Raw genomic sequence first — 27,438 nt, 5'->3', positions numbered from 1 at the left:
CCTCCCTCATGTAGAATTAAAAACAAAATAATAAAAGCCTACTCATATCTCACAGCGATCCCCAGCAGTCTCTCTCCCTCCTGGAGCTCCGGTCCCATGCAGCGTCCTGGGCTTCTTTCCTCTTCAGGCCTCCTGGCCTCCCCTCCTTGTTCCTCCGCGCCGGTGTGCGTCCAGGAAGTGACGTCACTGGGAGGAGGACACTCTAGCAGACGTGCCTGCGCGCGGCACGTCTGCTTCTATGGGAGGGTGATTTAATGGGGCAGAGCGTCCGCAAGTGGATCCGGCGGCCGTGGTCCCCCACAAACACAATGTTGGGCAGGGCCCCCAGAGAGTAATACAGTGCTGCTGCGTCTGAGGCTGGGGCCTAGTCAGGTGATGACAGCAGCACTGTATTACTGTCAGGGGCCCAGCTGTCAGACAGCCAGTGTGCGGGCGGAGGGGCCCACCGGAGGATCCTCCGGTCCTCCGGTGGCCGAGTCCGACACTGCCTGCAGGTGTCAGTCAAGGCCAGCCAGACTCCATCGGACTAACTCATACTGTTTGCCATACATATTACAGAAAAGTTGTCTAATTTCACCAAGACCAGCCAACTGGCTTATGTGTATTGGTGCCTCCTGACTCTCCTCTAGCTGATGTTGGGGAAAAGACACATTGGGTAGGTTTTTAGGCCTGATCCTTTTGTTTTCCCTAGAAATACGCTGTAACCAAAGGTACACTAGACAGTAATGTGGTGTCTGTAGATCTCCCAAGTTATGAAATGAAGGGGGCAATAAGCTTTGACATTGAATCCACAAATTGGTGTGCAAAACAGTAGAATAAAAGAAAAGCTTAGTAAACAAATTATTAAAATTTTTAATATTTATTAAGGTATAAAAACTTCTACAAAAAACATTGTATCAACAAAAAAAACATCTAATCAACAATGAAATGCATTGTCACTGCATATGTGCTCTCTAATTGTATATTGTACTCTTTGTATTCGTCTGTATACAGTACTGTGCAAACGTTTTTAACAGGTGTGGGGGGGGGGGCTGAAATATTAAAAATAGACATGTCAACAACTTATTTTTATCAACAAATTGCAAAGTGAATGAGCAGAAATCTTAACCCAATCAATATTTAGTGGGACCGCCCTTAGGGTGCCTTTACACAGACAGATTTTTGAAGCCAAAGCCAGGAACAGACCATAAACAGGGAACAGGTTATAAAAAACAAACAAACTGAGATTTCTTCAAATCTGTTCCAGGCTTTGGCTATGTTCACACTTAGTAAGAGACCGGCCATTCCATGATGATCAAGGAACAGCCGGTCTCTGAAAAGATCATCGGATGATCTTTGCAGCCGCAGAGTTCTGTTGCGGGTGCATCCGCATGCACCCGCATCAGAACTCCCCACTGCACACAATGGAGCGTACGTCTGGAGCCGCTCGCTCCATAGTGTGCATTGACCGGGGTTTCTGGGGCCGCTATTCACTGAATAGCGGCCACAGAAAACTGACATCTCACTTTTCTAAGGCGCTGCGAGAGATCTTGGCCGCAGCGTATACTATTTGTATACGCTCCGGCCAGGTTTCCATAAAGTACAAGGCAACTTATCTTTTTATAAAAAGTACGGCCGTTGTTGCTGACTGCAACAACGGCTGTACTTTTACGGAAAGATACGCTGTGTGAAGATAGCCTTTGGCTTTAAAAATCTGTCAGATAAATCTCTCTGTGTAAAGGCAGCCTTAGCCTTCAAAACAGCCTCAATTCTGCTTAGCAGAAACTCAGCAGGGATCAAGTTCCAGTAGAGGCAATATCATCACTTTATGCTGAAGATACTGCATATTGATATTAGATGTACATTTAAGATCATGGTCCTGTTGCAGAATAAATATCTGGGGCCAGACACCCCTCTGAGAGGCATCTGATGATGCGTTTACACAGGCAGATTTATCTGACAGATTTTGGAAGCCAAAGCCAGGAATGGATTTGAAAAGAAGAGAAATCTCAGTCTTTTCTTTATGACCCGTTCCCTGTTTATAGTCTGTTCCTGGCTTTGGCTTGATAAATCTGTCTGTGTAAACGCACCATTAGTTTGCAGCAAACCTTGGGCAAAACACTTTGCAGGTGGCGAGTAGCTGATCAGCACAGGTGCTGGGCGTGGGAACCCTACAGATCTATGGCCATTCTGTGGAGAGCTCATCAGTCCATTTTGCTCAGAAAACTTTTGCACAGTACTATAAATCTTTTTATTTGCATAGACAAAATTACAAACATGTTTTACCTTCACAACAGTCAATATAGTTACATATGCACTTTATAGTAACCAAAAAAAGGGTAAAATATTATCTGTTAACACATATTTGCTGGATGTGAGCAAAGGTAGTTTTAATACATATCATACATAGATAAACTGTTCATTTTGCCTATGTTTCAAATCAACTGCTTCAACGTATTCTCCACAATATATTTTTTCATTCCTCCAGTGTTTGAAATCTTCAAGACATCTAATAAGAGAAAGGCAATTCTGGGACACATTAAAGCGAATCTCTATCACCCTACACTGACCCCAAATCTCTTGTGCCCTTTAGAAGTTCCTCTCAATCCATGCCTGGGCTTCCCCTGTCTCCTGGTGTCGGTATTCGCTAAAAAGTCTTTTATTCTGACAGCACAGTGTGAAACAGGCGGGACTTAGAGCATATGTGTCCTAGGCCTGCCGAAGATGAAGATCCAGCTCAGGGGCGTGCCGACAAAGAAGAAAAGTGGGGAGAGAGATGCTACAGACCTAGGGCACTGATGCTCTAGACTAGGGATGGTCCGAACCGAGTTCGTAGGGAGTTCGTACGAACCCGAACCATCCGCAATGATTACCGCTGTCTGCCCGCTCCGTGCAGCGGGCGGATCCAGCAAGAGGAACGCCTGGAAAACTGGGATTACAACCATGGCCATAGGCTGTATCCCAGTTTTCTAGGCTGTCCTCCGGCTGTATCCGCCCGCTGCACGGAGCAGGCAGACAGCGGTAATCCGATGCCGAGCGTTCGGGTTCAGCCGAACCCGAACCTCGGCGGGTTCGGACCATCCCTACTCTAGACCCCTCCTGTTTGACACAGCGCTGCTGGAATAAAAGAAGTTTTTACTTGAATACCGGGTATGATGAGACAAGGGAAGCCCGAGACCAGGCATGGATTGAGAAGAACTTCTGAACGGTACAAGATTTTGGGTGCATGTCTTTCAAATATTACAATATCTACTTGTATCCCCTAAAATGCAAACAGCTGTCAGTATGATAAAGCTGCTTGGGATGAAAGGCAACTGCCTACTGTACCAGTACTTGTGAAGTTTTGAGCATCACGAACATAGACAGATTAGGTTGCCCTATCCTGATTACACTTGGGACTGTACCTTTCCTGAACAATGTACAGCGAATGCATGCTGGGTTGCATGATGAGAGCTCAGTGCTCAGCTGCTATCATTAGCTGAAACTCAGTGTCAGTGACTAACATCAGTGATTACACAGTGACACCCTCCCCCCCTTTTTTTTTTTTTTTTTACTTTTGTTCAATTAACAAAAAATTTAAACAAAAAATAAACATATAATAAACATTTGGTTGTGCGAAATATATTTAAAAAAAAAAACTATTAAAAAGTCTACTCTACTTAAAGATGTTACTGATAAATGCTACATATTACAGTGCTAAAAATGAGCCTTCACATGGCAATATATACAGAAAAGTAAAGTTATAAGGGTCCCAATAAGCGAGGGAGGGAGGGAGGGATATTTTTTTTAAGTAGTTAAAGGACAACTCCCACAAAAAATTTTTTTTGCTCATTTAACACACATTACAAAGTTATATAACTTTGTAATGTGGTTAAATACCCGGCCTGGCCCCCTTCCCCCACTTTCGGACCCCCGACCACCCACCCCGGGAAGTTAAGGAATGTATACATTACCTATTACGATCGTCACGGTCCTCTTCTCCGGGGCGGCATCTGGTGACGACGACGTCAGAGCTGTGGGGCGGTCCGGGTCTTCTTCCTCCTCGGCGTCTTCATGCAAAGTGAATGGGGATGAAAAGGCTGCTGGTGCACATGCGCACCAGCAGCCTTTTCATTGGCTGGAGCGCATCACATGGCTTCCAGCTTGCTCAGCCCTGATTGGCTGAGCTTGCTGGAAGCCATGTGATGCGCTCCAGCCAATGAAAAGGCTGCCGGTGCGCAAGCGCACTGGCAGCCTTTTCCATCCCCTGGACCGGGAAGTCGGAGACATCGCTGGATGGCGGATGGCGGCGACGGAGAGGCGGACGGCGGGCGAATCGAGTGGCGATCGTCACCGGAGAGATGGTGAGTATGGTGTCTGTGTGTGTCTGTGTTTTTTTTTTTTTGGGGGTCCCGCGGGAGTTGTCCTTTAAGTAAAACAAAAACTATATAAATTAAGTATAGCTTAAGATGTATTACATACAATTTGCATTTTATTTTTTTATCTGTAAATGAAAAAAGTCATGGGTTATGAGTAGGCGAGGAGGAAAAAAATTTAAACTGTGTCCTCAAGTGACTTACCAGTTGAAGACACAAGACAAGGATGCTTGTCCTGGTGCCTTCAACTATGTATAGAGAGGGCTCACAACTCAAGCCCACTCTATACATGGTGCTGCTGATAGCAAGCATGGAGTGATCCTCTGTGCCGGCCGTTTAACTACTTAGACGCCAATGTGAAAACTGACAGCGGGATGTAAATGGCCTGAATTACCTTCATTGGTGGTCAGCTCCCGCAGTGAGATCGCAGGGAGATGATCCATTCTCAGCACAGGTGGACGCCTTCATAAGGTCTTTCGGGCTGCCTATGTTCGGCAATTGCTTCAGGCTCCCTTCAACAGCCTGTAGCAATCAAATGCAAAGATGATGGATCAATGCACTACATAGCTACTGCATTGACTCCATGAGCAATCATGGTATTGCTAATAGAAGTCCCCTAGGGCAACTACAAAAATAAGGTGTTTTTTTTTTTTAAGTTTTCCTATTTAAGTTTTTCAGTAAAAATTTTTCTAGCTTTTTAATAAAAAAATAAATAAACATATTTGATATTGTCATGTGTGAAATCGTCCAAACTATTAAAATATTACATTCCTGATCTCGCACGTTAAATGACGTACATGAAAAATTGCAGATTTTTGGTCATATCACATCTAGAAGAAAAATGAATAAAAAGTAATCAAAAAGTCATATATACAAAAGTGTGATATCGGTAAAAACTACAGATCCTGGCTCAAAAAAATAGCCCTCACACAGCCTCATAGACTAAATATGAAAAACTTTATAAGGCTTTTAATAGAGCAATTTTAAACACATTTATTTTTAAAAAGTAAAAAAAAAATTTAAGTAGCGAAACTTGAAAAATAGTTCTTTCTCAACTTCACGAACAAAATATATTTTTTTTTCTGTTTTGCAGCATATTTTAGGGAAAAATTAAGTGTATTATTGCAATACAAGTCGCAAAAAAGAAGACATGATATGGGTCTGTAGGTGATAAAGATGAAAGTGGTGCAGCCTTTTAAACACAAGGAGGGAAAAACAAAAATGCAAAAACTAAAATTTGTTCGGCCCTTGAGTTAAATTGAATGCCTATTTCATGGTGAGTCAGGTTCATTCAGCGATTTAAAATTAAGTTTTTCCATGATCATCCGTCTGCATTTTTCTTAGTACTGCAAAACTACTACTAGGCCTTATAGGTTTTGCTGGCATTAAGTACTGGATTGTTTTCCAAAATTGTGAATTGAGAGGACGAGACTTATCTCCTTTCCATTTGACTCTATTTTTCATCTTAAGAAGTTGAAGAGATTCTAGTTGAAAGCTTTGCTCACTGAAAAGTGCGAATTCAATCAAAATGACTTTAATTTTCCTCTCCACCATGGCTTTGTGCAAGCCACTCTCAAGTTCATACATGGCTTTGCAAGAAGTGAAGTCTTTGCTTAAAACGATGATTAATCTTCTGCTCTTTTCGAGAAATGAGTTCACATCATCGGCCAATGCTGCAACACAGGAAAAAGTTAGCAGGTTAGCATAAGATTACTCTGCTGATTACGTATGGTGATAAAGAACATTTTTTCACATGAAAGTCGTTGCTGTTTAAGAAAAGAAAAATCTACTGGAACTTCAGAGACCGTCTCTGAACTTCCTATGACAGCTGCAGGGAGTGGGTACTTTACTATTCTTTACACAGACATCAGCCGTCAACCGCGCATCACTATTTTGCGCTGTTAGCGCCCTTAACTTTTCAGCATGCTGCAAGCCAACGATTAGCCGATGATTGTTTCTTCAGTTGATAGCAATAATCTGCCGAATCGGTCTGATTGGGCAGATAATCACTCCATATAATAGGGCTTTTAGAAAATCATGGCCACTTTCTTCCAGAGACTGCACCTCTCTTGTCTCCAGTTTGGGTGGGGTTTTGCAACTCGGTTCCATTGAAGTGAATGGAGCTTAAATGCAAACCACACTTGAACTGGAGACAAGAGTTGTGCTGTCTCTGGAAGAGGTGGCCATGATTTTCTAACATTGGATAACCCTTATAAGTGTTTCATAAAAATATCCTAACATCGTGGAACCATTGACTGATGATGCTAAAGATCTAGCAGTTCATCATACATTTTCTTATTTAGTTAAATTTCTTGCCTGTAGTTTTTTTGGAAGGCTGTTCAAGAACCAAGCAGTTCCAGAACCGAGCTGTGTGTTCCAATAGGGAACAATGTAAATGTCTTTTATTGTTTTTTTTTTTATACTCCATGAGTCAGGTGCAGGTTGTAAGAGATGTTCCCTGCAGCGGGGAAGAAGCAAGGGCGGCGCAGCAAGTTCGAATAGCCTCCGCTGTGAGGAACACCTGTTTAGAGTGGGGATTCCCATCATAATGACGGGGCTCAACACTCCTGTAACCTTGGTGTTCCCAAACTCCTCAATAACTGTCAGCCTTCAGACTTCTGGGGAAATTTTGATTAAATACCGAAACATTCGAACATCAAGGGTTCAGGAACTGAGGTATTACAGTAGCTTATTAGACTATTGGGCTTTGATGTGGGATCGACTTATAAACTTCATTTAAAAATGCTTATTGCTAAAAAAAAAAGTAGGCATCATTGAAAAAAGTGCCCTTTTTATTTTAATTCTGATGGCCAGATTGTTAAATAGTAGTGATTCTCGAATTAATACTTTCACAACCAAGCTAATGTAAGGCATTATTTAGTTGAGATACTTAAAGTGTAATTGTTAAATAAATGATCGTTATCATTTATTGCACTATTTTTTATTATTATAATTATCTTACACTTTAATGTATGATTTTACTTAAAAGAGAATTCGAAGCTGCAGAAAGAAGGAGGGAGATTGACTACTCCCTCCCTGGCGATCTCCATATCTGACCCCGTCTGGCTCTGTTATGAATAGAGCCTCGGGTCAGCACACAACCCACGACTCTATCCACGACAGAAAGAGCCAAGTGCATCGCTCTTCTGGTGTACTCGGCTCTTTCCGAAACTCCATAGGAATAAATGGGCTCTATTCATAACAGAGCCGGCCAGGGACCGATACGGAGATCGCTGGGGGGTTCAGGGGTAGAACCCCCGCGATGTCCTACTTTTCCCCTAAAGTTATTTTGCCTGGAATACCCCTTTAAGGCCAAGTGTTTAGATTTTAAGTTGAATTTTCTTTTGATATATAATGTTAGAAACTTTTTCTATAAATGACTTAACAGGAAATAAACAATTCTTACCCCCTCCTGGAACTACATCTCTGTCAAAAATGCACAGTTTATAACCAAAACTATTTTCCAATATTGGAGCAAGAGTCTGGAATGTGAAATGTCTTTCATCTGATTCACACGTTGAAAAATTTTCAAAGGACAGGTAGGCATCATATTCTTTCCCATCTAAGTGAAGAAAAAAAGTATACAATATATCTGCACAGAACAGCCTATTTTTTAAAAGCTATAGCAGTGACTTGTAGATGTTGAAAATTAGGCATAAGAACATGTGCCACCCAGAAAATATTTCCGATACAAGCCTCAGGCAACAGGTGGGGACCCTCTGTAATAGTGAACCAGTTTTGTGCCACACCCTGGAGTACCCTCTAGGTTTTCCCTCCTTCATCCTGCCCCATTATACAGAAGCTGAACCTGTAGGTGGTATCAGGTCATCCCACAAAAGTCATCCTAGTATGGTTAGCAGCTGGTCAGTGGATCATGTGGTATTGGTGTGTGGCACCATGTGCGTCAGGCATTTAAATGTAGTCAGTAGGCTGTGTCATACAGTGGAGAGTCACAGTACCAGAGGTGTAGTTCAATATAGGTGCAGATTAGCAATTGGGGTCAGCAACAGGAGAGCAAGTATGGAACAGAAATGGTGGGGCAGAATCTTAGTCCAGGAGACAGGCTAGGGGCAAGAAACACAGAGTAGGAAGAAGAGGATAGCGCACTTTCACAATGGACACAAGGAACCAACAACGCTTAGGAACAGGATGTTGGGTGGAACATTCATACATAGCTTTTCCGAACATTTCCGAACTAGGATTGGTGGGAGAAGTAGTAGGCATGTACTTGCTGGCCATTTAAATAAGTGAAAGTGCCATGCAAGAAAGTATGATGGTGGTTGGGAGAGCATGGCACAGAGCTGTGAGCAGAAGAAATGGCAGCACGCTGCTGGGAACCACCCAATGGCAGAATAAAGCAGGAAGAGGAGATAGAGACCAGCACTATTGAGTGACACTGGTATAGCTACCTGCCAGCATTACACCCTACCCTGATGCTCCTATTGGCCAAACCTAAAAAAAGGAATAGAAGCCACGACACTCAAGTCGACGTAATAAAGGTGGAACTTTTTTCACTAATCCATGTGCAACATTTCAACCTATATATGATCTTTCTCAAACTGGATCTGGAGAGATCCTTTGACCATGATTATATATTGCTGCTTTGTGCTTAAAATAAGGACTTTACTCTTTTTACTGCACAGACCCAGCGACATCAATGATATTTGAGCTACATTTACTGAATCGGTAAAGTGAGGACCCTCAGCAAATATTACAGATTGCACTGCACAAACTATAACTTAACCAAACAGCAATGCTAGTATGTTGTAAACATCCACATGGAATTTTCCATAAATTCAGGGAAATCTCAAATATAAGTAAGCCCGATATCTGTTTTCCCTCGGTACTTACAATGAAATTGTGATATGAGGAGTTTTGTTGAGTCCCTCATTCTGAAGAACTGCCTTACACATCTGTGGGTTAATAGGCAGAAGACAATTAGCTCTCTGCTTCTGATAACCCCTGACCTCTGCAGGAGCTCAGAGAACAGATGTCAGAGGTTATCAGAGCAATGAAGCAGAAAGCTAATTGTCTTTAGCTTATTAACCCTTTTTTGTGTTGCAGCATGTTAGAGAACACTGTGTCAATTACACACTGCAGTACATAAGGGGTTAAGCAGAAGGACACAGGAGGCTCTTATCTTCCCTGTGCATCCCCAGGCCCCACTGCCCCCACAGGCCCCATTGCAACTGCCTTCCCCGCCTCTATGGTAGCTACGCCACAGGTCTTCAGGTAGTATAATATTGCTGTTTACAACTGTTGAATAAGAAAGGAGTGACACTTACCTCCAATGGTTTCATCTACTCCAGTTATATTGCGGTAGAAGAGAACAAGCGGTATCCTAAACAGTATGCATAAGCCAATCAAAAATACAATGGAGACAGAGCAAGTGATAGATGCAACAAGGGATGTTGTGAAGACTTTCTCAGAAATATCTTGGCTCTTATCTGATGGGGAAAAAAGGAGATTTGAGATTACATTGGTTTTTAAAGCGATACTATAGCTACCTACCCACTTTCCTCTGGATCGACACAGTAGGGTTTCTGTGGAGTGAACTTGGTGGACTCTTGTCTTTTTTAAACCTTGTTACCTCCCCAAACCACTGGTACCCTCCATTTGATGACAGTAAACCCTTCCTGGTTGTGTCTTTTAAAATGCTCTTGGTGCCTTGGTTAGGGTAAAAAAAAAAAATGTCTTTTAACCTGCAGCAGCTGAGTCAATGAGGTGTGGCCTAGAGCGTCTGTGTCCTAGGCCTGTGACGCCTCTCCTTTCTTCCTTCCTGCCCTCTTCATCATTAGGAACGCCCCTGGGCAGTATTTCTCCTATTCATCGCTTGTTTAAACAGTGTGCACGCCATGCCTTATTGCCTTGGCTGTTGCAGATTAAAATATTTTTTTTTACCCTAACCAAGATACCAGGAACATTTTAAGAGACACAAACGGGAAGGACTTACTGTCATCAAAGAGCGGTATCAGCGGTTTGGGTTGGTGGATACATTATCGCTTTATGCTGTCACAGACCACCATGATTTATTTACCATTGAAATACACATTTTTAGGCTTAGCAAGTGAATACATTTTTACTATTATTGCATATTTAGCAGAGAAGGGTAACCCACAAAGTGTACTAGGGAACCTGCAGTTGGTCCACTTTACGCTGCATGACATTGTTAGTCCTTCTTAGCTTCCTCCCTGAAGCAGGTGGCAACTGGATTCTGGTAGAGGTCACAGGACACAACTGAAATCAACTTTTTTATCCGCTAAACTTTCTTGCATTAATGGGTTGCAAATCTGTAGACTTCACATCCCACAGTTATATTACTCTGACACACTCCTCTCCGTCTGTCATGGAGAGGCTAACCAGTAGGCTGCCTTTATCTCTAGACTGACCCCTTGAGTAGAGAGGATGGACCAGTACAAGCCCCTGCCTTTCCTCTGGAAGGTTCATAGCTGTGTGTAGGTTTACCTTTTACTGCTCACAGTAATACCTGGAACAATGCAATTACAACAGCCTAAATTATAAAAAGCTGAAGGCAGACATTAAAAAACAGTATAAATATTTCGGACATAGAGAGGAGGGGGTTTTGTCACACTGGGGGTTGGTTGGCCTGCCCCCGGTGCTCTGGGGTGGGTCGGTGCTTGGGAATAAACCAGCGCCATACGCAGGAACTAGGCCGCAGTTCAAAAACAGGACCATGGCACCAGCATCCCTGTCCCTGCAAAGCGATGTATTAGTGATACATTTGCTTTAAGGTCCTTAGGCTCTGAGGAGGCCCAGAGGCCTCTTTGCCAAGTAAGAAGGCACCAGTGATTATAGCACATCGTAGTTGCAGTTACGTCTGGGGCAAAGATGCTAAAACTTACACTTCTGCTAAGAGATATGCACTAAAATGTAATGTTTTACCTTTTAACTTTAGTTCAAATATCCTGATGTCTGTCCCATAAGGGCTGTCGAGTTTGCATTTATATGGATACTTGATATCATCCTCACTTATATTTATTAATTGAAGTTCAACTTGATTGTTGACCCTTAAAAATCAAAACATTAACAAAATGTAAATTGTGATGCTACCATTTTGGGTTTCCTAAATGTCATTATTAGTGTTGGGCTGAAATGGATTTATTCTAACTAGTGATGAGTGAATATTGTTCGATCGAATAGTGAGATATTCGAATATTCAATATTCGTACGAATATCCCGCGAATATTCGATAAGCGTTCAAATCCCCCAGCTCCCAGTTTGTACCTCCAAGTGGTCGAATAGATGTTTTTCAATAATCGAATACTTGTTCCCATAGACTTTAATGGGATCGAATATTCGATCGAATATTCGCGGGATATTCGTACGAATATCGAATATCTCACTCATCACTAATTCTAACCTATTAAAAAAGACACATTCAAATATCTTTTTTTTTTCCGTATGCCATGTCCTAAAAATACTCCCCTACATCTTACAATGACAATGCCTCATGGTTTTCCTTTACAGCGCTTTAGTGGCCGTTAGACACTAGACATCAGAAATAAAACCACTGATGCGGGGATCAGTGAGTATTCAGACACTTTAACCGGAGTTCCTGCAGCTCTACAATAGATAGTGATGTGCTATACTGTTCTGCATCAGTACTCAATAGGGTTATTTACATATGGCAAATTCTGTAGTAGTTTACAATTCTTAAGGTACATAAACAGAAAAACATTACAGAATTACACACAAATTTTTATGAAACAAGAGGAGAAAGGGCCCTGTTCACAAAGCGATAGAACTGTTCAGCACCGGTAGACGAGAGCAGAGGATCCAGAACTGCAGAACCCATAAACCATGAGCCAGTTGGATCCAGTAGGATTTGTTCAAAAATGGAGCAAAACAGATCTATCATATCAATTGTGGATCCTTTAAAAGATATCTCATAATGTCAATGTTCCTGTGAGTATAAGGAGTACAATACTGACAATGGGAAACTGATTGTTTACACTCAATATGTATTGTTATGCACATACATAGACAAATACAATCAATTAACATTAACATAAATGCATGATAAGGATTAAATTGTGAACACTTACCCTGGCTGTCTCTGAATGCAAGTTCTGCTTATGGTTTCGTTGCAGTCATCCAGTATGTCATTAGGATCTTCAATCTCGCTCTTGTTTGTTCTTATCCAGTAAAGATCTACATGCATGCTTGTATATACATAGGCCTCACATTTTAAGCTATGATTTTTTCCTGGGGGGTGGGGATAAATACATAATGTTCGGCATAGATACCATAACCAATGGACTAAAACACTGCACTGCAATTCACAAATATGTTGAGAACCCCAAAGCTGTCTGACATAGAGCACCTGGCCAGACAGCTATAGCAGAGCCAGTACACTTTAAGGGCACCAATGACCCTACTGACCCTTACTCCTATGCTTAACCACTGTGCGCGCTCCTGGATGACATTACCTTTACAACATCATTAAATCAGTGAATCTGTCACCCCTTGACCACCTTTTGAGCTGACAACACCGTTGGATAGATATCAGTAAAAGCTTTCAGAACATACATTTTTTGCTTGTGTATGTGTTTTTATTTTCATTAAAAAAAATCTTAATTCGGGCTGTGAGTCAAAGAGGCGAGGCCTAGAATTCCCTGGGGCCTAGCACTGCTGCACTTCAGTGTGCTGTATGCCCACCCCATGCATAATAAGCAACATACACTCTGCATACAACTCAGTGAAGCATAACAGTGCTAGGGCCCAGGGAACAATAGGCTCCACCTCCTTGACACTTTTCAATGAAAAATTAAGGTTTTTTTAGAAGAATAAAAACACAGACACAGGCAATAAAGGTATGTTTTGAATGCTTTCATTGATATCTATCCAGTGGCGCCGTCCAACTTACACTTGGTGCAAAAAAATGTGCTTGGGCCCCCATAACCTAATGGTACTGCTACCCGCAGGCATGCACACAGAACAGGGCAAAAAGGAAGTATTTTTACAGCATGAAGGAACAAAAGAGGTTAACCCCTTCACGCATCTAAACCTAACTGTACGTAAGTGTAACAATAGTAGCTTGAAGTTGCAACAGGAGATAGCGGACGGAGGGCCCTTGTCTAATTTAGTATTCTGCCAAGATGTAGGTGAAGTGTGTGAAATATCTTGAAGAACTCCTCGTATTCACATATAGATAAGTCCTAGTTATCTTATTTGACCGCTTCTGCCTCTCAGTCTCTGTGACCACCGTGATAGGTAGTATAGGTGGGGGTTTCTAACTAGTAGTTTCCTTCCTACTTAGTCAAGCGAAGTTCAGTACAGAGTGGCTAACTTGCACTGTGCTTTAGTGCAGATCAGCCTTTCTTTCCTCTCCTTCTCTAGGGGTGACTGTCCTGACAAACAAATCCACATCGTAGGCAAGGGGGTTGCTCCTTTATCTCCGGTTCCCCACTACTAAGTTCAGCAGTGCATGACTGCCATAGTCTCTAGCACTAAGAAACAGGAACACACCTGACTGGCCTAGAGCTAAGCTAGAAGACCTCCTTACTGGTCCAGGGCCAGGCTCCAACTCCCTAACTTCAGGAAGTGTCTAGTGTGTGAGTGTACAACTGGCTAAACCTTCCTACTTTAGATACTATGGCACAGCAGATATGGCTCAGCCATACCATGACCCAGCTCACACATTAAGTTTAGATACAGTATCACATAGAAGTAGATACAGGGCTGATAGTATGCATGATAGGATTGAATACACAATCTCAGCAGTATCGCACAGCAGAAGCTTAGATACAGTGCCTACAGCCTCTCAGCTGTCTGGTGTGGCATATGTAGCAGAGCCGACTCGTGGGGGGGGGGGGGGGGGAGGGCTGCAGGAGTAGCCAAGCTGGACTCAGGAGATTATTATGACTAGTTCTTTATACTGAACCCAGAGATGGTTCCAGTACCGGTCTGGTCCTATTTATAAGAAGTTGTATATGGAATTTATTGTACGCTTTTTGTGATCTGAATTTTTTTTTTTCAATTTAAGAAAAAGAAGAAAGAATAAGGCTTGTGCATGGATCTCACTTCGCATTGAGCTATCCATGGTTACTCCATCTTCTGACAGCAGATGCAACTGTACGCTGATAAGGAAAACCTTCCTTATGATGAGTACTCTTTAATGCTACGATTTGATCCTAAATTTGCAGATCTCCTATCTACTCTTAAACCGACAACATAATCATCGTCATTTAATGTCTGTGGATGATCTTACCATTCAAGAAGGCCTTGTACATTTCGGTACCCTACCTGTTTTTCACTGCATGTCAGTCCATTGCATTGTGAAAAGGTTACTTTCTGGTACTACCATTGGGCACCCTACCAGTTTTATTAGGTTTGTACAATCCTGTCTCTTCCTGGACAACTGCCTGAGTTATTTTTAGTTCTTTATGTTCCTAGAAACGCATACAGTACAATCTGTGTTCCTAGAAATGCTAACAAGCTGTCACTCCTGTTCCAAGACTACTACTACAAATTCAGGAATATGCTGATATGTGTTCTATAAATAAATGGCTAAGATAAGTCATGCTCAAACAGAAAAGCCCACACCTGCCCACACTCCCCGGCATTCTCCTGCTTCTTTCCAGTTGGCCAGATCACCGACTGAGACAGGACAGTGCTGCAGGTAGTGATTGGCTGCGTGGTCCTTCACTTCAGAGACGGGTGTAGAACCTTTAGCAGTGCCTCTGGTCAGCTAGGTAGAGGCAGGACAGCAGGGAGTGTGAACAGGTAAGTATACATGTTTATTATTTACTATATACTTTCATCGGCTGCCGAATGCACACCACCTGTTACACAGTGATACACAGACGTCAGCCGATTATTTTACAGTATGCTGAAAAACAATGATTGGCTCCTCCTCAGATGATTGTCTTTATTACATGGGGCGATATCTGCCCATATCACCTGATTGGGCAGATAATCCCTCCATGTAATGGTCCCTTAGGATCATCATGCTCCAATACATTTGTGATCCCACTGTATAGAGTTCTACTGAAACCACATCTGGAATACTGTGTCCAGTTCTAGAGACCTCACTTAAAAAAGGATATTGATCAAATAGAACAGGTCCAAAGATGGCTACAAAAATGGTGGAGGGTGTCAGGCATATCTGTATAGTCTGGAGGAAAGAATGGAAAGGGGGACACGATGAAACCTTTATATATGTTAAAGGACTAAATAAGGTTTAGGAGGGAAGTGTTTTCGAAAAAAACTGGACTCAAGAACAAGAGGACACAGAGGCTTGGAGTAGATGCTTGGAACAAACTTCCAGCAGATGTGGTTGGTAAATCTACAATAATTGAATGTAAACCTGCCTGGTATAAACATCCTAAGAGAATAAGAAGGGAAATACTAAAAGGGCAGACTAGATGGACCCAGTGGTCTTTTTCTGCCGTCAATCTTTTATGTTTCTATTTTCGCAGCAAAAGAGGTGATACATACCAATTTCTACTTCTGTTATTTCATTCCCAACACCTTTGATTTTCGGCCTTATATTTTCTCTGCGACCTATGAACAATAAAAACAGAATACAGTTAACTGTATATTGTATTCATATTATACAAACACCTTACTAGTTATTCACAGGTAAACGTTTACATTGTGTTACTGATTTCTACTACTACACTTTGTAATGTAAGCTAATGGAGCTGTTATTAAAGGATAAATAATATATATATATATTTTAATTAAAAGTCAGTTGACTTTTCAGGTGGCGCTGTGTCCTGTCAAAGAGGCAGGACCTAGAACATCCATGCCCTAGGTCTGCAGCGCCTCTTTCCTTCCCTGGGACAGATCTTCATGTTCTGCAGACCTAGGGCACGGATGCCCTGAATAAAATGTTTTTTTCTTGAATACCTGCCCCAGGAGTCAGATAGATCCTCGGGCCACGCATGGACTGAGAAGAGCAAACAAGTTAAAGAAGTTAAAGAATGTATACATTACCTATTACGATCGTCACGGTTCTCTTCTCCCGGGCGGCATCTGGTGACGACGACGTCAGAGGCGGGGGGTGGTCCTGGTCTTCTTCCCCCTCTGCGTCTTCATAGAAAGTGAATGGGACAGAAAAGGCTGCTGGTGCACATGCTTGCTCAGCCCTGATTGGCTGAGGTTGCTGGAAGCCATGTGATGCGCTCCAGCCAATGAAAAGGCTGCCGGTGCGCAAGTGCACTGGCAGCCTTTTCCATCCCCCGGACCCGGAAGTCAGAGACATCGCTGGACGGCGGACGGCGGCAATGGAGAGGCGGACGGTGGGCAAATCGAGTGGCGATCGTCACCGGAGGGATGGTGAGTATGGTGTCTGTGTGTGTCAGTGTTTTTTTGTTTTTTTTTTGTGGGGTCCCGCAGGAGTTGTCCTTTAATAATGTGGTTTTGAGCAGTGTGTTACACAACGGACAATGATGTTTTTTACAGAACAGACACAAGCACAATCTAACCTCTAGAACAGGGGTACTCAACGACTTTTAGTGAAGGTCCACTTACCGGGGTCTATTGTCAGGTGAAGGTCCGAGCTAACCATCAGTAGGAAATGTGTTTTGTTAACTTTTTACAAAGGTTGTTGAACTATTTACATATAGAATTGATGCCCCTGTGTGCTCTCCCCCAGTAGTATATAGCCCCCCCTGTGCGCTCTCCGCCAGTAGTATATAGCCCCCTGCACGCTCTCCCCCAGTAATATATAGCCCCCCTGCGCGCTCTCCCCCAGTAATATATAGCCCCCCTGTGCGCTCTCCCCAGTAGTATATAGCCATCCTGTGCGCTCTCCCCAGTAGTTTATAGCCCCCCTGTGCGCTCTCCCCCTGTAGTATATAGCCCCCCTGTGCTCTCTCCCCCTTTAGTATATATCCCCCTTTGCTCTCTCCCCCAGTAGTATAAACCCCCCAGTGTGCTCTCCCCCTGTGGTATATAGCCCCCCGTGCACTCCCTCAGTAGTATATAGCCCCCCTGTGCCCTCTCCCCCTGTACTATATAGCCCTCCTGTGCGCTCCGCTTGTAGTATAAAGCCCTCCTGTGCGCTCTCCCTCAGTAGTATATAGCCCCCCTGTGCACTCTCCCCCAGTAGTATATAGCCCCCCTGTGCACGCTCCCCCTGTAGTATATAGCCCCCCTGTGCGCTCTCCCCCAGTAATAAATAGCCACCCTGTGCGCTCTGACCCAGTAGTATATAGCCCTCCTGTGTGCTCTCCCCCAGTAGTTTATAGCCCCTCTATGCGCTCTCCCCAGTAGTATATAGCCCCCCTGTGCGCTCTCCCCCTGTAGTATATAGCCCCCCTGTGCTCTCTCCCCCTTTAGTATGTAGCCCCCCTGTACTCTCTCCCTCTGTAGTTTATAGCCCCCCTGTGCTCTCTCTCCCTGTAGTATATAGCCCCCTTTGCTCTCTCCCCCAGTAGTATAAACCCCCCTGTGCACTCTCCCCCTGTTGTATATAGCCCCCCGTGCACTCCCTCAGTAGTATATAGCCCCCCTGTGTGCTCTCCCCCTGTAGTATATAGCCCCCCCGTAGTATATAGCCCTCCTGTGCGCTCTCCCCCTGTAGTATATAGCCCCCCTGTGCACTCTCCCCCAGTAGTATATAGCCCCCTGTGCGCGTTCCCCCTTTAGTATATAGCCCCCCTGTTCGCTCTCCCCTTGTAGTATATAGCCCCAATGTGCTATCTCCCCCTGTAGTATATAGCCCCCCTGTGCTCTCTCCCCCTGTAGTATATAGCCCCCCTGTGCTTTTCCCCTGTAGTATAGAGCTCCCCTGTGCACTCTCCCCTGTGGTATATAGCCCCCCGTGCACTCCCTCAGTAGTATATAGCCCCCCTGTGCGCTCTCCCCCTGTAGTATATAGCCCCCGTGTGCTCTCCGCTTGTAGTATATAGCCCTCCTGTGCGCTCTCCCCCAGTAGTATATAGCCCCCCTGTGCACTCTCCCCCAGTAGTATATAGCCCCCCTGTGCACGCTCCCCCTGTAGTATATAGCCCCCCTGTGCGCTCTCCCCCAGTAATAAATAGCCACCCTGTGCGCTCTGACCCAGTAGTATATAGCCCCCCTGTGCGCTCTTCCTCAGTAGTATATAGCCCTCCTGTGTGCTCTCCCCCAGTAGTTTATAGCCCCTCTATGCGCTCTCCCCAGTAGTATATAGCCCCCCTGTGCGCTCTCCCCCTGTAGTATATAGCCCCCCTGTGCTCTCTCCCCCATTAGTATGTAGCCCCCCTGTGCTCTCTCCCTCTGTAGTTTATAGCCCCCCTGTGCTCTCTCCCCCTGTAGTATATAGCCCCCCTTTGCTCTCTCCCCCAGTAGTATAAACCCCCCTGTGCACTCTCCCCCTGTGGTATATAGCCCCCCGTGCACTCCCTCAGTAGTATATAGCCCCCCTCTGTGCTCTCCCCCTGTAGTATATAGCCCCCCCTGTAGTATATAGCCCTCCTGTGCGCTCTCCCCCTGTAGTATATAGCCCCCTGTGCACTCTCCCCAGTAGTATATAGCCCCCTGTGCGCGTTCCCCCTTTAGTATATAGCCCCCCTGTTCGCTCTCCCCTTGTAGTATATAGCCCCAATGTGCTATCTCCCCCTGTAGTATATAGCCCCCCCTGTGCTCTCTCCCCCTGTAGTATATAGCCCCCCTGTGCTTTTCCCCTGTAGTATATAGCTCCCCTGTGCACTCTCCCCCTGTAGTATATAGCCCCCCCCCCCCCCGTGCGCTCTCCCCCTGTAGTATAATAGCCCTTGTGCTCTCTCCCCTTCCCATATCACATTAAAAAAAAAAACACATAATCACCTGGGTCCGGCGTCTCCTCTTCTTTTAACTCTTGTGGCCGCACTGCAGTGGTCACAAGGGGCCGCTTTCCCCTGGTCCTGGCGCCGGGGTAGTGATGTCACTCGAGTGCTGACACCAGGGGCAGAGTGCAGCCTCTAGTGACCGCTGCGACGGCCAGTGAGGGGTGACTGATAGAGAGGGTTACGAGCACTCATAATTACTGTGCAGAGCGCAGCTAGCAGCAGGGGTCCGGACAGCTGGCCTCCAGGGTCTGGGTTCGGACCGTGGTCCGCCAGTTGAGAACCCCTGCTCTAGAATGTTATACACATATGTGTTTTTAAATTGTTGACACGCCTCCATGATTTGTGATGTGCTTTTCTTGAAGACCTCAGACTCATCCCAATATTTACAGTTTCAAGTGTGCCCTGAAGACTCATCTCTTCAGGCTCGCTTATAACATTCCCTAAACTTGTTCCCCCGCTCGATATCTCTGACGGTTCCATGCACTTTATGCGTTTTACTTGCAATCAGATATTGGCGTTGTTACTGGCTCATCCTGTTCTTTCCAACTATGCACAATGGCCGGACCATGGACAAACAAAGCACTTGTGCCTGGTGTCGACCTCAGTTGTAGTCTGTAAGCTTCAAGGAGCAGGTCTCATTTACACTGTGTTTTTATTTTATTTTTATTTATTCTAATTATTTAACTGTGTATTATGTAACCTCTGTACTGTATGTATATAAAAAAAAACTGCTGCGAAATCTGTTGCCGCTATACAAAAAAATATAATAATATTATGTATCTAAGTCTGGGTTTTTATTTTTTCTTTTAAATCAATGTCTCAACTTTCTGCGATAGTACATAGTTTTATGGAATATGACACAGAAAGGAAGTACATTTTTAGACTTAAGGACTGGTATCCTGCTTGTAATTATTCTCTGTTCACCAAATATTTACAGGGGTTGCCCAGGGAGCAGAAGCCCTTCTGATCCCTGCCGCTGACTTCTAGCAATTCTACATATAGGGGGTGGGTGCATTCCCCATCTAATAGCTGCACACTATCGCTGATGTTGGTTTTGCCAAATCAGCAATATACAGAGACATTGGAACAGGACAGTTTTCTGGATTGTTTTCCCAAAACGGTTTTATCACCTTATTTACACATAACTTTCTAGCCACAGGCTGTTCAAGATTTCGTATCATCATATCATCATTAAGGTACCTTACCTAGATTTGGTCTTCTTAAAATGAAAATTTTCTTGGTTGTAATAATCTCCTCTTTTTGTGCTTTAAATATGAAAGAGAAAAACAAATAGATTTTTTTGCCACTGAAATGTAATTCTGTTCTTCTGAACGAGATCTTTTTGTTAGCAAGCCCATGGATTTCTGCCGCTATTAAATAAACTCTATATGATGTATACTAATGCAGATGTGCAAAAGTGTAGGTGATTTCTATTGCAGATTATCTCAAACCTTTTCTACCAGTGCACATAATATCTTTTTTTAAACGCAGTTCCTCCCCTCAGTTCCTCTTACACCACCTATCCCTTAGCCCCTCTAGCAACACTGAACCCTGAACCCCTATTGAATCACTTACTCTCAGCACCTCTTGCACCACTAAGCTGCTTTATCTATTTTTTAAGTACTGACCTTCTCAGCCCCTCCTGCAGCACTGACCCCCTCAATTCCTCCTGCAGCACCGACCACCTTAGCCCCTCCTGCAGCCTGGGCTGGCATTAGAGGGGGACAAACAGGGCAATTTCCCTGGGGCCCCCATCATCAAAGTGGCCCCCTGCAGTTTATGTAATGCTCTTCGATCAGGGTAGGGGCTTGCTAGCAGCTGCTTGGACCATCTGAAAGTAAACCTGGCTGAAGCTAATTGCAGCATCAGTCAGGATGACGGGAGGGGCAAACTCTTGAAAGTTATAGTATAGTACCATGGTTTGATTACCTTTCACAATAAGCTCTTTTATCCCACACACATTATAGTTGTCTCCATTGTACATACGAGTAACAATGTATGTGTATACAGCAGAATCTGCTTGCTGTACAGAGGTAAATGATATTTCACTTGTATTCTTCACATACTCTTTACAATCCTAAAAAACAAAGGACCTTCTTTAATTACAATGGTTATTATCATATATCATAAACATACTGTATAACCTTTCATTTATAGTGTATAGTCTTCTGCCATTTTTCACGGAATAAAGAGAGAGCTAAAGCTCCTGTACATCTTACAGTGGTCCCCTGAGATTTGGCTCATGCAGGGGGCATATGGAAAGATATAGATTGTGAACATGGACTGAGGTGAGTATTAACAATCTGCAGATAAAAGACTATGGAATATGTACATCTCATAACAATTACGAAAATAATAGTTTACATACCTTATACCAACTGGTTGAGTAGTTAGGGGTTTTATACACATCGGGTATGGTGATTGTTATAGGTTCTCCCAACGTTTTTGTCAATGATTCTTTTAAAGAGGAATCATTACAATAGAAGCCCATCTTCTCTTCCATTGTCAAATTATTTGCATCATATGTGCTGTTCTGTCTAAAAAATACAGCATTAGGCATCACATAGTGTAGGCATGTCCATCTTACCCACACATTGTACAAGGCTTTGCACTTGCTTTCACAGTATGGGGTTAAGGTGTTACTATTGCAAGATAAAGTCGAGTGGGCTTCGCTCCCTTGCTGATAATGAAATACAACTGATTCACTCCATTAAAATCTATGGACAAATTCAGTCGGGTGTGAAGGGCGCAGTCACATGCTTCACCCAGCTACATCCCATGATTGCAGCAGATTTTAAGAGTTGATGCAATCCTTAAAGTGATACTGTCACCCCCTTACTCTATGTGCAGTTCTCCGCACCATCTACAGGCTTAGATGCTGCACATTTAATATATACCTGTATAACACTTGTCTGTGTCTTCTTTCCGCTCTAAAATTGCTTCATTTTAAAAGTGGACACACGGGAGGTAGAGCCTGCCACTGTCCATATAGGAGAGATAGCCCAACTGCTGTTAAGCCCCACGTAGGTCCAATGATAAAAAGAAGCTATTTTAGAGCAGAAAGAAGACACAGACAAGCTTGTGGATGGTACAGAGAGCTGCACATAGAGTAAGGGGGTGACAGTATCACTTTAAAGAAGATTTTTTAAAAAGTCAGAATGGTGGGGGAACATAGTAAACAACCTATACTAATTGTTCCCTGTGCCTTTGCAGCACCGCTTTCCGCTCCTGGACCCCTCATCAGGATTCTCCATATCTCCCTCCTGCCACGCTATGACCCAGCTCAGTGGGCTATCTCCCACCCTTTCCTGCCATGTTGTAAGAAAAGGAGAGAAGATGACATCAGGCGGGGTCTGGGAGTTCCATGATGCGTTGCTGCAAAGGCGTGGGCTACAGTAAGTATAGTTTGTTTATTATGTTACTCCCACCCCCTGAATTTGGCCTGACCTCTCCTTCAAGTTTTCATATGTGCGATGAAATATCAAAAGTTTATTTGACAACACTTTAAAGACTTAGTAAAAATTTGCTCTGTAGAAAAAACCATGAAGCCCTGGCACTGATAAGGCATATTAAACAATGGACTACGAAGCACCAAACACCAAACCATCATTTCTAAAATATATGCAAGTGTTTTATTAACCCTTTCACGACCAGGAAAGAATTAAGCATGGGTTCACCGACCCTTTCCGCTGCTGCAACAGAACACCTAAGCACAGGATAAGTGTGCAGGGTTGAGGATATTCACAGACAGCAAAAAATTACAAGTTTTAGGTTCACCTGTTATGGAAATTGGTTTATAAGGAGTATGTCAGGATAGATTTGACCTCTCCAATCTTCTGACAGTGTTAGATGTGTAAATCATTTAATTTCTTTTTTTTTTTTATTAAAGTTTTATAGTGAATACAAACAGTCCAGCACAAATTGCCATTTCTCTAAAAGCAAATGTAACAAACTTAACTAACAATATAGTAAAGTTGTATGTGTGGACTTGTTATTCATCTATTCGCTAATATTTTTTCTAAAGATACCATTTTGAGTAAGTCCCACCTAAGAAAATCATTACAAAGACATTACAGGACAAAACCCAAGGAAAAAGTTTAGGGAGAGGAAAGGAGGGAAGGGCAAGCAAGAGACATGGGAAGAAAGGGCGGGAGGTAAGGGAGAAAGAACACGGAGGAATCCCACATATGTTAAATTAATCAATTAGGCATAATCCAGGTGAGCTTATTCCTAACCAATTCAAATAGAACTGAAAACAAGTGGTGGGATAGAGGGAAAAATCCTTACAAGTCCAGTGGTAACAGAATTTCATCGGAGCAGTACTTTTCAACCTGCTTCAAGTAGAGAGACATTGATAGAAAGCTTTCAATAGTGTCACCTTAGGCTCTTCAGAGAGTTCAAAGGGCTTCCCTCTGTCTGCCAAGTAGACATTGGAGAACACCATGATCTCCCATTGAATGAAACCACTGCAACCTTTAGAACAGATACATAAGCACTGAAAGCAGGATATGCAAGTATTATCATTATTATTATTTTGTAGCTGCTGATAAAGTGTGCTGTTTGTCGCTGTTTAGCTCTTCATCTATCTTTTAAGTCTCCAATCTAACACTTAAGGTGTTAAGCCCAGAGGAAATGTGGGGTTTGGAAGAAGAGGGGCTTGCAGGTGTGTGTGGGGACTTAAGATATAAGAGAACCCTGAGACTACAGACCCATAAAGCTAGGAAGTATGAAAGACAAGGGGTGAAGATAGTCTACATCTAGAAAGAGAAGGTAGAAAGGGACCTAACCTCAATTAAAATTTATTAAGCCTGAGCCTGAGTCATTATATAAATATGGTGCCAGAACCAAGCTTTGTCCAATTTACAGTACCAGAACCAAGCTCAGTTAAAAAACATAGTACCAGAACTACTGTATGCTTAGAAACAATATGAATTTGTTGTTTCTAAGAAACATGAGTAAGGGTACTGTATGTGGTCACCAGAAACGTGTACATTACAGATAGGTAATTTAGATTGTGAGCCCTATTGGGGACAGGGATATGAAGTGCTGTGGAATCTGTGTGCGCTATACAAATAAAAGTATTATTATTATTATTTTTATTATGTACTTTAGGTTTTTTCTGTACCATGATGGACTTTTAACCCCTTAACGACGTATGACGGGTATACCCGTCATGTGGCCATTAAGGGGGATCAGAGAGGGCTCCCGGAGTACGCCCTCTCTGCAGCCCGCGGTCCCTGGCTACACATAGCAACCGGGGACTGCGGGCTGCAGAGAGGGCTTACGCCGGGAGCCCTCTCTGAACCCCCTTAACGGCCGCATGACGGGTATACCTGTCATGCGTCGTTAAGGGGTTAAAAGTCCATCATGGTACAGCAGAAACCTAAAGTACATAATAATAATAATAATAATAAAAATAATAATAATGCTTTTATTTGTATAGCCGATCGCCGCGGCTAGCTGATTAACTATTCAAATGCAGCTGTCAAAGCTGACAGCTGTTTTTGCATAGTAACTGTGCCCCCTGTCCCTGGTGTCTAGTGGGTGATCTCCTCCCTTTGATGCGATAGCGGAGGGGAGATCCGTTGTAATGAGCCGGCCGGGCTCAGCGTCGGTTGACACTGATCCCGGCTCGGCAATCCATTTAGATGGTCTGCAGCAGACCATTATAATAGAGCACCGATTTGATGGGTCATTGCTCTATTATATACATAGCATCTCAATGGGATCGCCCAGGGGGCTTCATATTACTGTATGTGGGGGAAAAAAGTGTTTTTATTAATAAAAAAAAATCCCCTCCCCTAATAAAAGTTTGAATCACTGATCTCACACGGTAAACGGTAAAGTTCAAAATTGTGCATTTTTGTTTACATTAAATCTAGAAAAAAACTTTTATAAAAAGTGATCAAAAAGTCGCATATACGCAAACAAGGTACCAAAAGAAAGAACAGATTGTGGCGTAAAAAATGACACCTCACACAGCCCCATAGATCAAACAATAAAAGCATTATAAGGATGGGAAAAGAGCAATTTTAAACACATTTAGTTTTCTTTAAAAGGTTTGAATTTTTTAAAAGCCATCAAATAATATGAAAGTTATACAAGTTACATACTGACTTGAGGAACATAGATAACATGTCAGTTTTACCATAGGGCAAACAGTGTAAATACAAAACCCCTCAAAATAAAAGGAATTGCACCTTTTTTTCAGATTTCCCTGCACGTGTAATTTTTTTCTGGTTTTTCAGTATATTGTTTTTAGAAATCCTTTTTAACCAGGAAAAGAAATTCAACAGTAGCTACAGTGCCCTATGTTTGTTTTGGCTTGTCACCCCTATTGCCAAGAACAGACATGAATATACAAAACTATTATACAATGGTCAGTCTGCTGTTGCTATCAGGATAACAAATTGTTCACTTACTGTCTTGTACAGAAATGATGCCCAGAATCATTTGATGACAATGGCCACAGTTCAGTCAGATCTCTCTTCCTAACTATCTCCTTTATGCCATCAGAAATATTTACTTGATCTTTTAGAAATGACATATCCACATTTGTGCTTTGTTTCGCAGAACAATTAAAAATGCAGTCGTCCTCCTCTGCATGCATTGACACTAAAATAAATCACAGACACAAATTAAATTAAATTAAATGGAGACAATAATATCAGATTGCATTCATAAATATATTACTGGATTGGACTTTCAGAAACAGGATTCAGCCAGTTTACAGAACTTGGCCTTCTTAAAATATAAAGCGGTAAATACTATTAGGCAATGTGCATGCACAGTATTTTGAGTATTATTTTTTGTTTCAATTTTGTATTTTTTCAATAGCCATAAAAAAAAGAAGAAAAAAAACGTATAATATTTGACTGCAGTTCTGGTTTTGGTAAAAATACTGACAAAAAACTAAGGCTCAAAATGTACACGTATTCTTATAGGGAATGTAAGGTCGTAAAATGACTGATTGTTTACATTTGTTTAATTTTTGTCAATTTGTAAAAATTTCTATTTTTAAAAATGTTTGGTTTTAATCAGTGATAACAAATCTAGGTGATACATTCTTTTAAAGCTGCCCATCAGCAATCTGTTTGAGGTGCAATATGTGTGTGTGGGTGGTTGGGTGGGTAGGTGGTTATATGGTTAAGGCCCCATGTTTACATACACTTAGGTTAAAGACTTTCAGACTAAATTTTTCCATCTGCACACACTTCATTCAACCACACATTTCTTTACGAAGGTAATTTTAAAACAGTCAGAAAAAGATTTACCTCAGCTGCATAGGGGTTTTCCAAGACCAGATCTATCTTCTATTGATGTTACCATCAATAATTTGTGTTTTATCTGCGTTTCCAAAATTGTCTCTTACCATTTCCGATTATGGGTCACATAATGTCACCTGCAATGTAATTGCTCCAGGATCCCTCTGAGCGAATTCGGTCTCTCAATATATGGGAAATAATAAATGACCTCAAGGGCCAGATTACCTAGAACTTCTTTTGAGTATTCACGGTTCAAACACAAACACAAGTATATACCCCCAACCCCCTCCACCAGTCAGTCAATTGGCCAGTATTCCACTGTTAAGCCATTTTTAAGGTTACATTCACTAACATATCTATTACGCACACACAAGATTCTACCTACAATCTGTGGATCCTAAGTTAGAATGAACATGGCATGTGGAGATGTATTTGGCAGTTTCTCAGGAACAAGTGGGTGAATATTGAACAGGCTGAGGTGTCAACTCAAGTTACTGGGGGACCATTAGCATGTACAACATACCAGGATGGCAGACATACAAAATGTAAATGAATTAGAGGGATTATGTCAGCTCTATATCATGTCCTGTTCCTCAGACATGGGCAGATAACTGATAGGGAGATTACACCTGTGTTTTAGCCAGTTTTTGCACTCAAGCTTAGGTGCCATAGATGCTGTAATGACTGCTTCCTCAATGCCCTGCAGCTGTACATTATAAGTAGAGCTGCAGTTTTTGGAATTTTGGAATTTTCAAACCACTAATCTAATTCTAAAGTGGCTTTATGTGTCACTGCCCCCCCCCCCTCCCTCCGTCCCCCACTGAATAAATTGTCACACTGCAAAAGACCATTTAGAAAGTTTGTTAATCCATTAGGTGTTTCCCACAAATAAAAGTAAATAAGAAATAACATGCTCTCACCTCCCTGGCTCCAGAGCTGGTGTCTGCATACCACCGATCTGGTCTCCTGGTGAGAGTGGGGACCTGGGTACTGACATGTCAGGCCCACCAGAGCAGCAGTATGCAGCCACCTGCGCTTGGGAGTCGGGGAGGTGAGAAC

At 42.8% G+C, this 27,438-nt stretch overlaps 1 protein-coding gene across 1 annotated transcript; it reads right to left on the bottom strand.

Moving 5' to 3' along the window:
* Nucleotides 1–5,486: 5,486 nt before the first annotated feature.
* On the bottom strand, nt 5,487–26,489 carry IL18R1 (interleukin 18 receptor 1). The gene is made up of 11 exons (XM_069972954.1): nt 26,441–26,489; nt 25,537–25,729; nt 21,483–21,651; nt 21,044–21,191; nt 20,320–20,379; nt 15,795–15,860; nt 12,401–12,560; nt 11,238–11,362; nt 9,620–9,781; nt 7,741–7,896; nt 5,487–6,007 (listed from the first exon to the last, which is right to left on the bottom strand). Exons 1-11 carry the CDS (start codon nt 26,487–26,489, stop codon nt 5,640–5,642), a joined length of 1,656 nt encoding a protein of 551 aa, XP_069829055.1. The 3' UTR covers nt 5,487–5,639.
* Between the last annotated feature and the right edge of the window lie 949 nt (nt 26,490–27,438).

This window comes from Dendropsophus ebraccatus, chromosome 5, assembly GCF_027789765.1.
Source record: "Dendropsophus ebraccatus isolate aDenEbr1 chromosome 5, aDenEbr1.pat, whole genome shotgun sequence".
Classification (NCBI taxonomy): Eukaryota; Metazoa; Chordata; class Amphibia; order Anura; family Hylidae; genus Dendropsophus; species Dendropsophus ebraccatus.
Note: the sequence above shows the minus strand (reverse complement) of the source record. Positions and strands in the feature narration are given on the sequence as shown.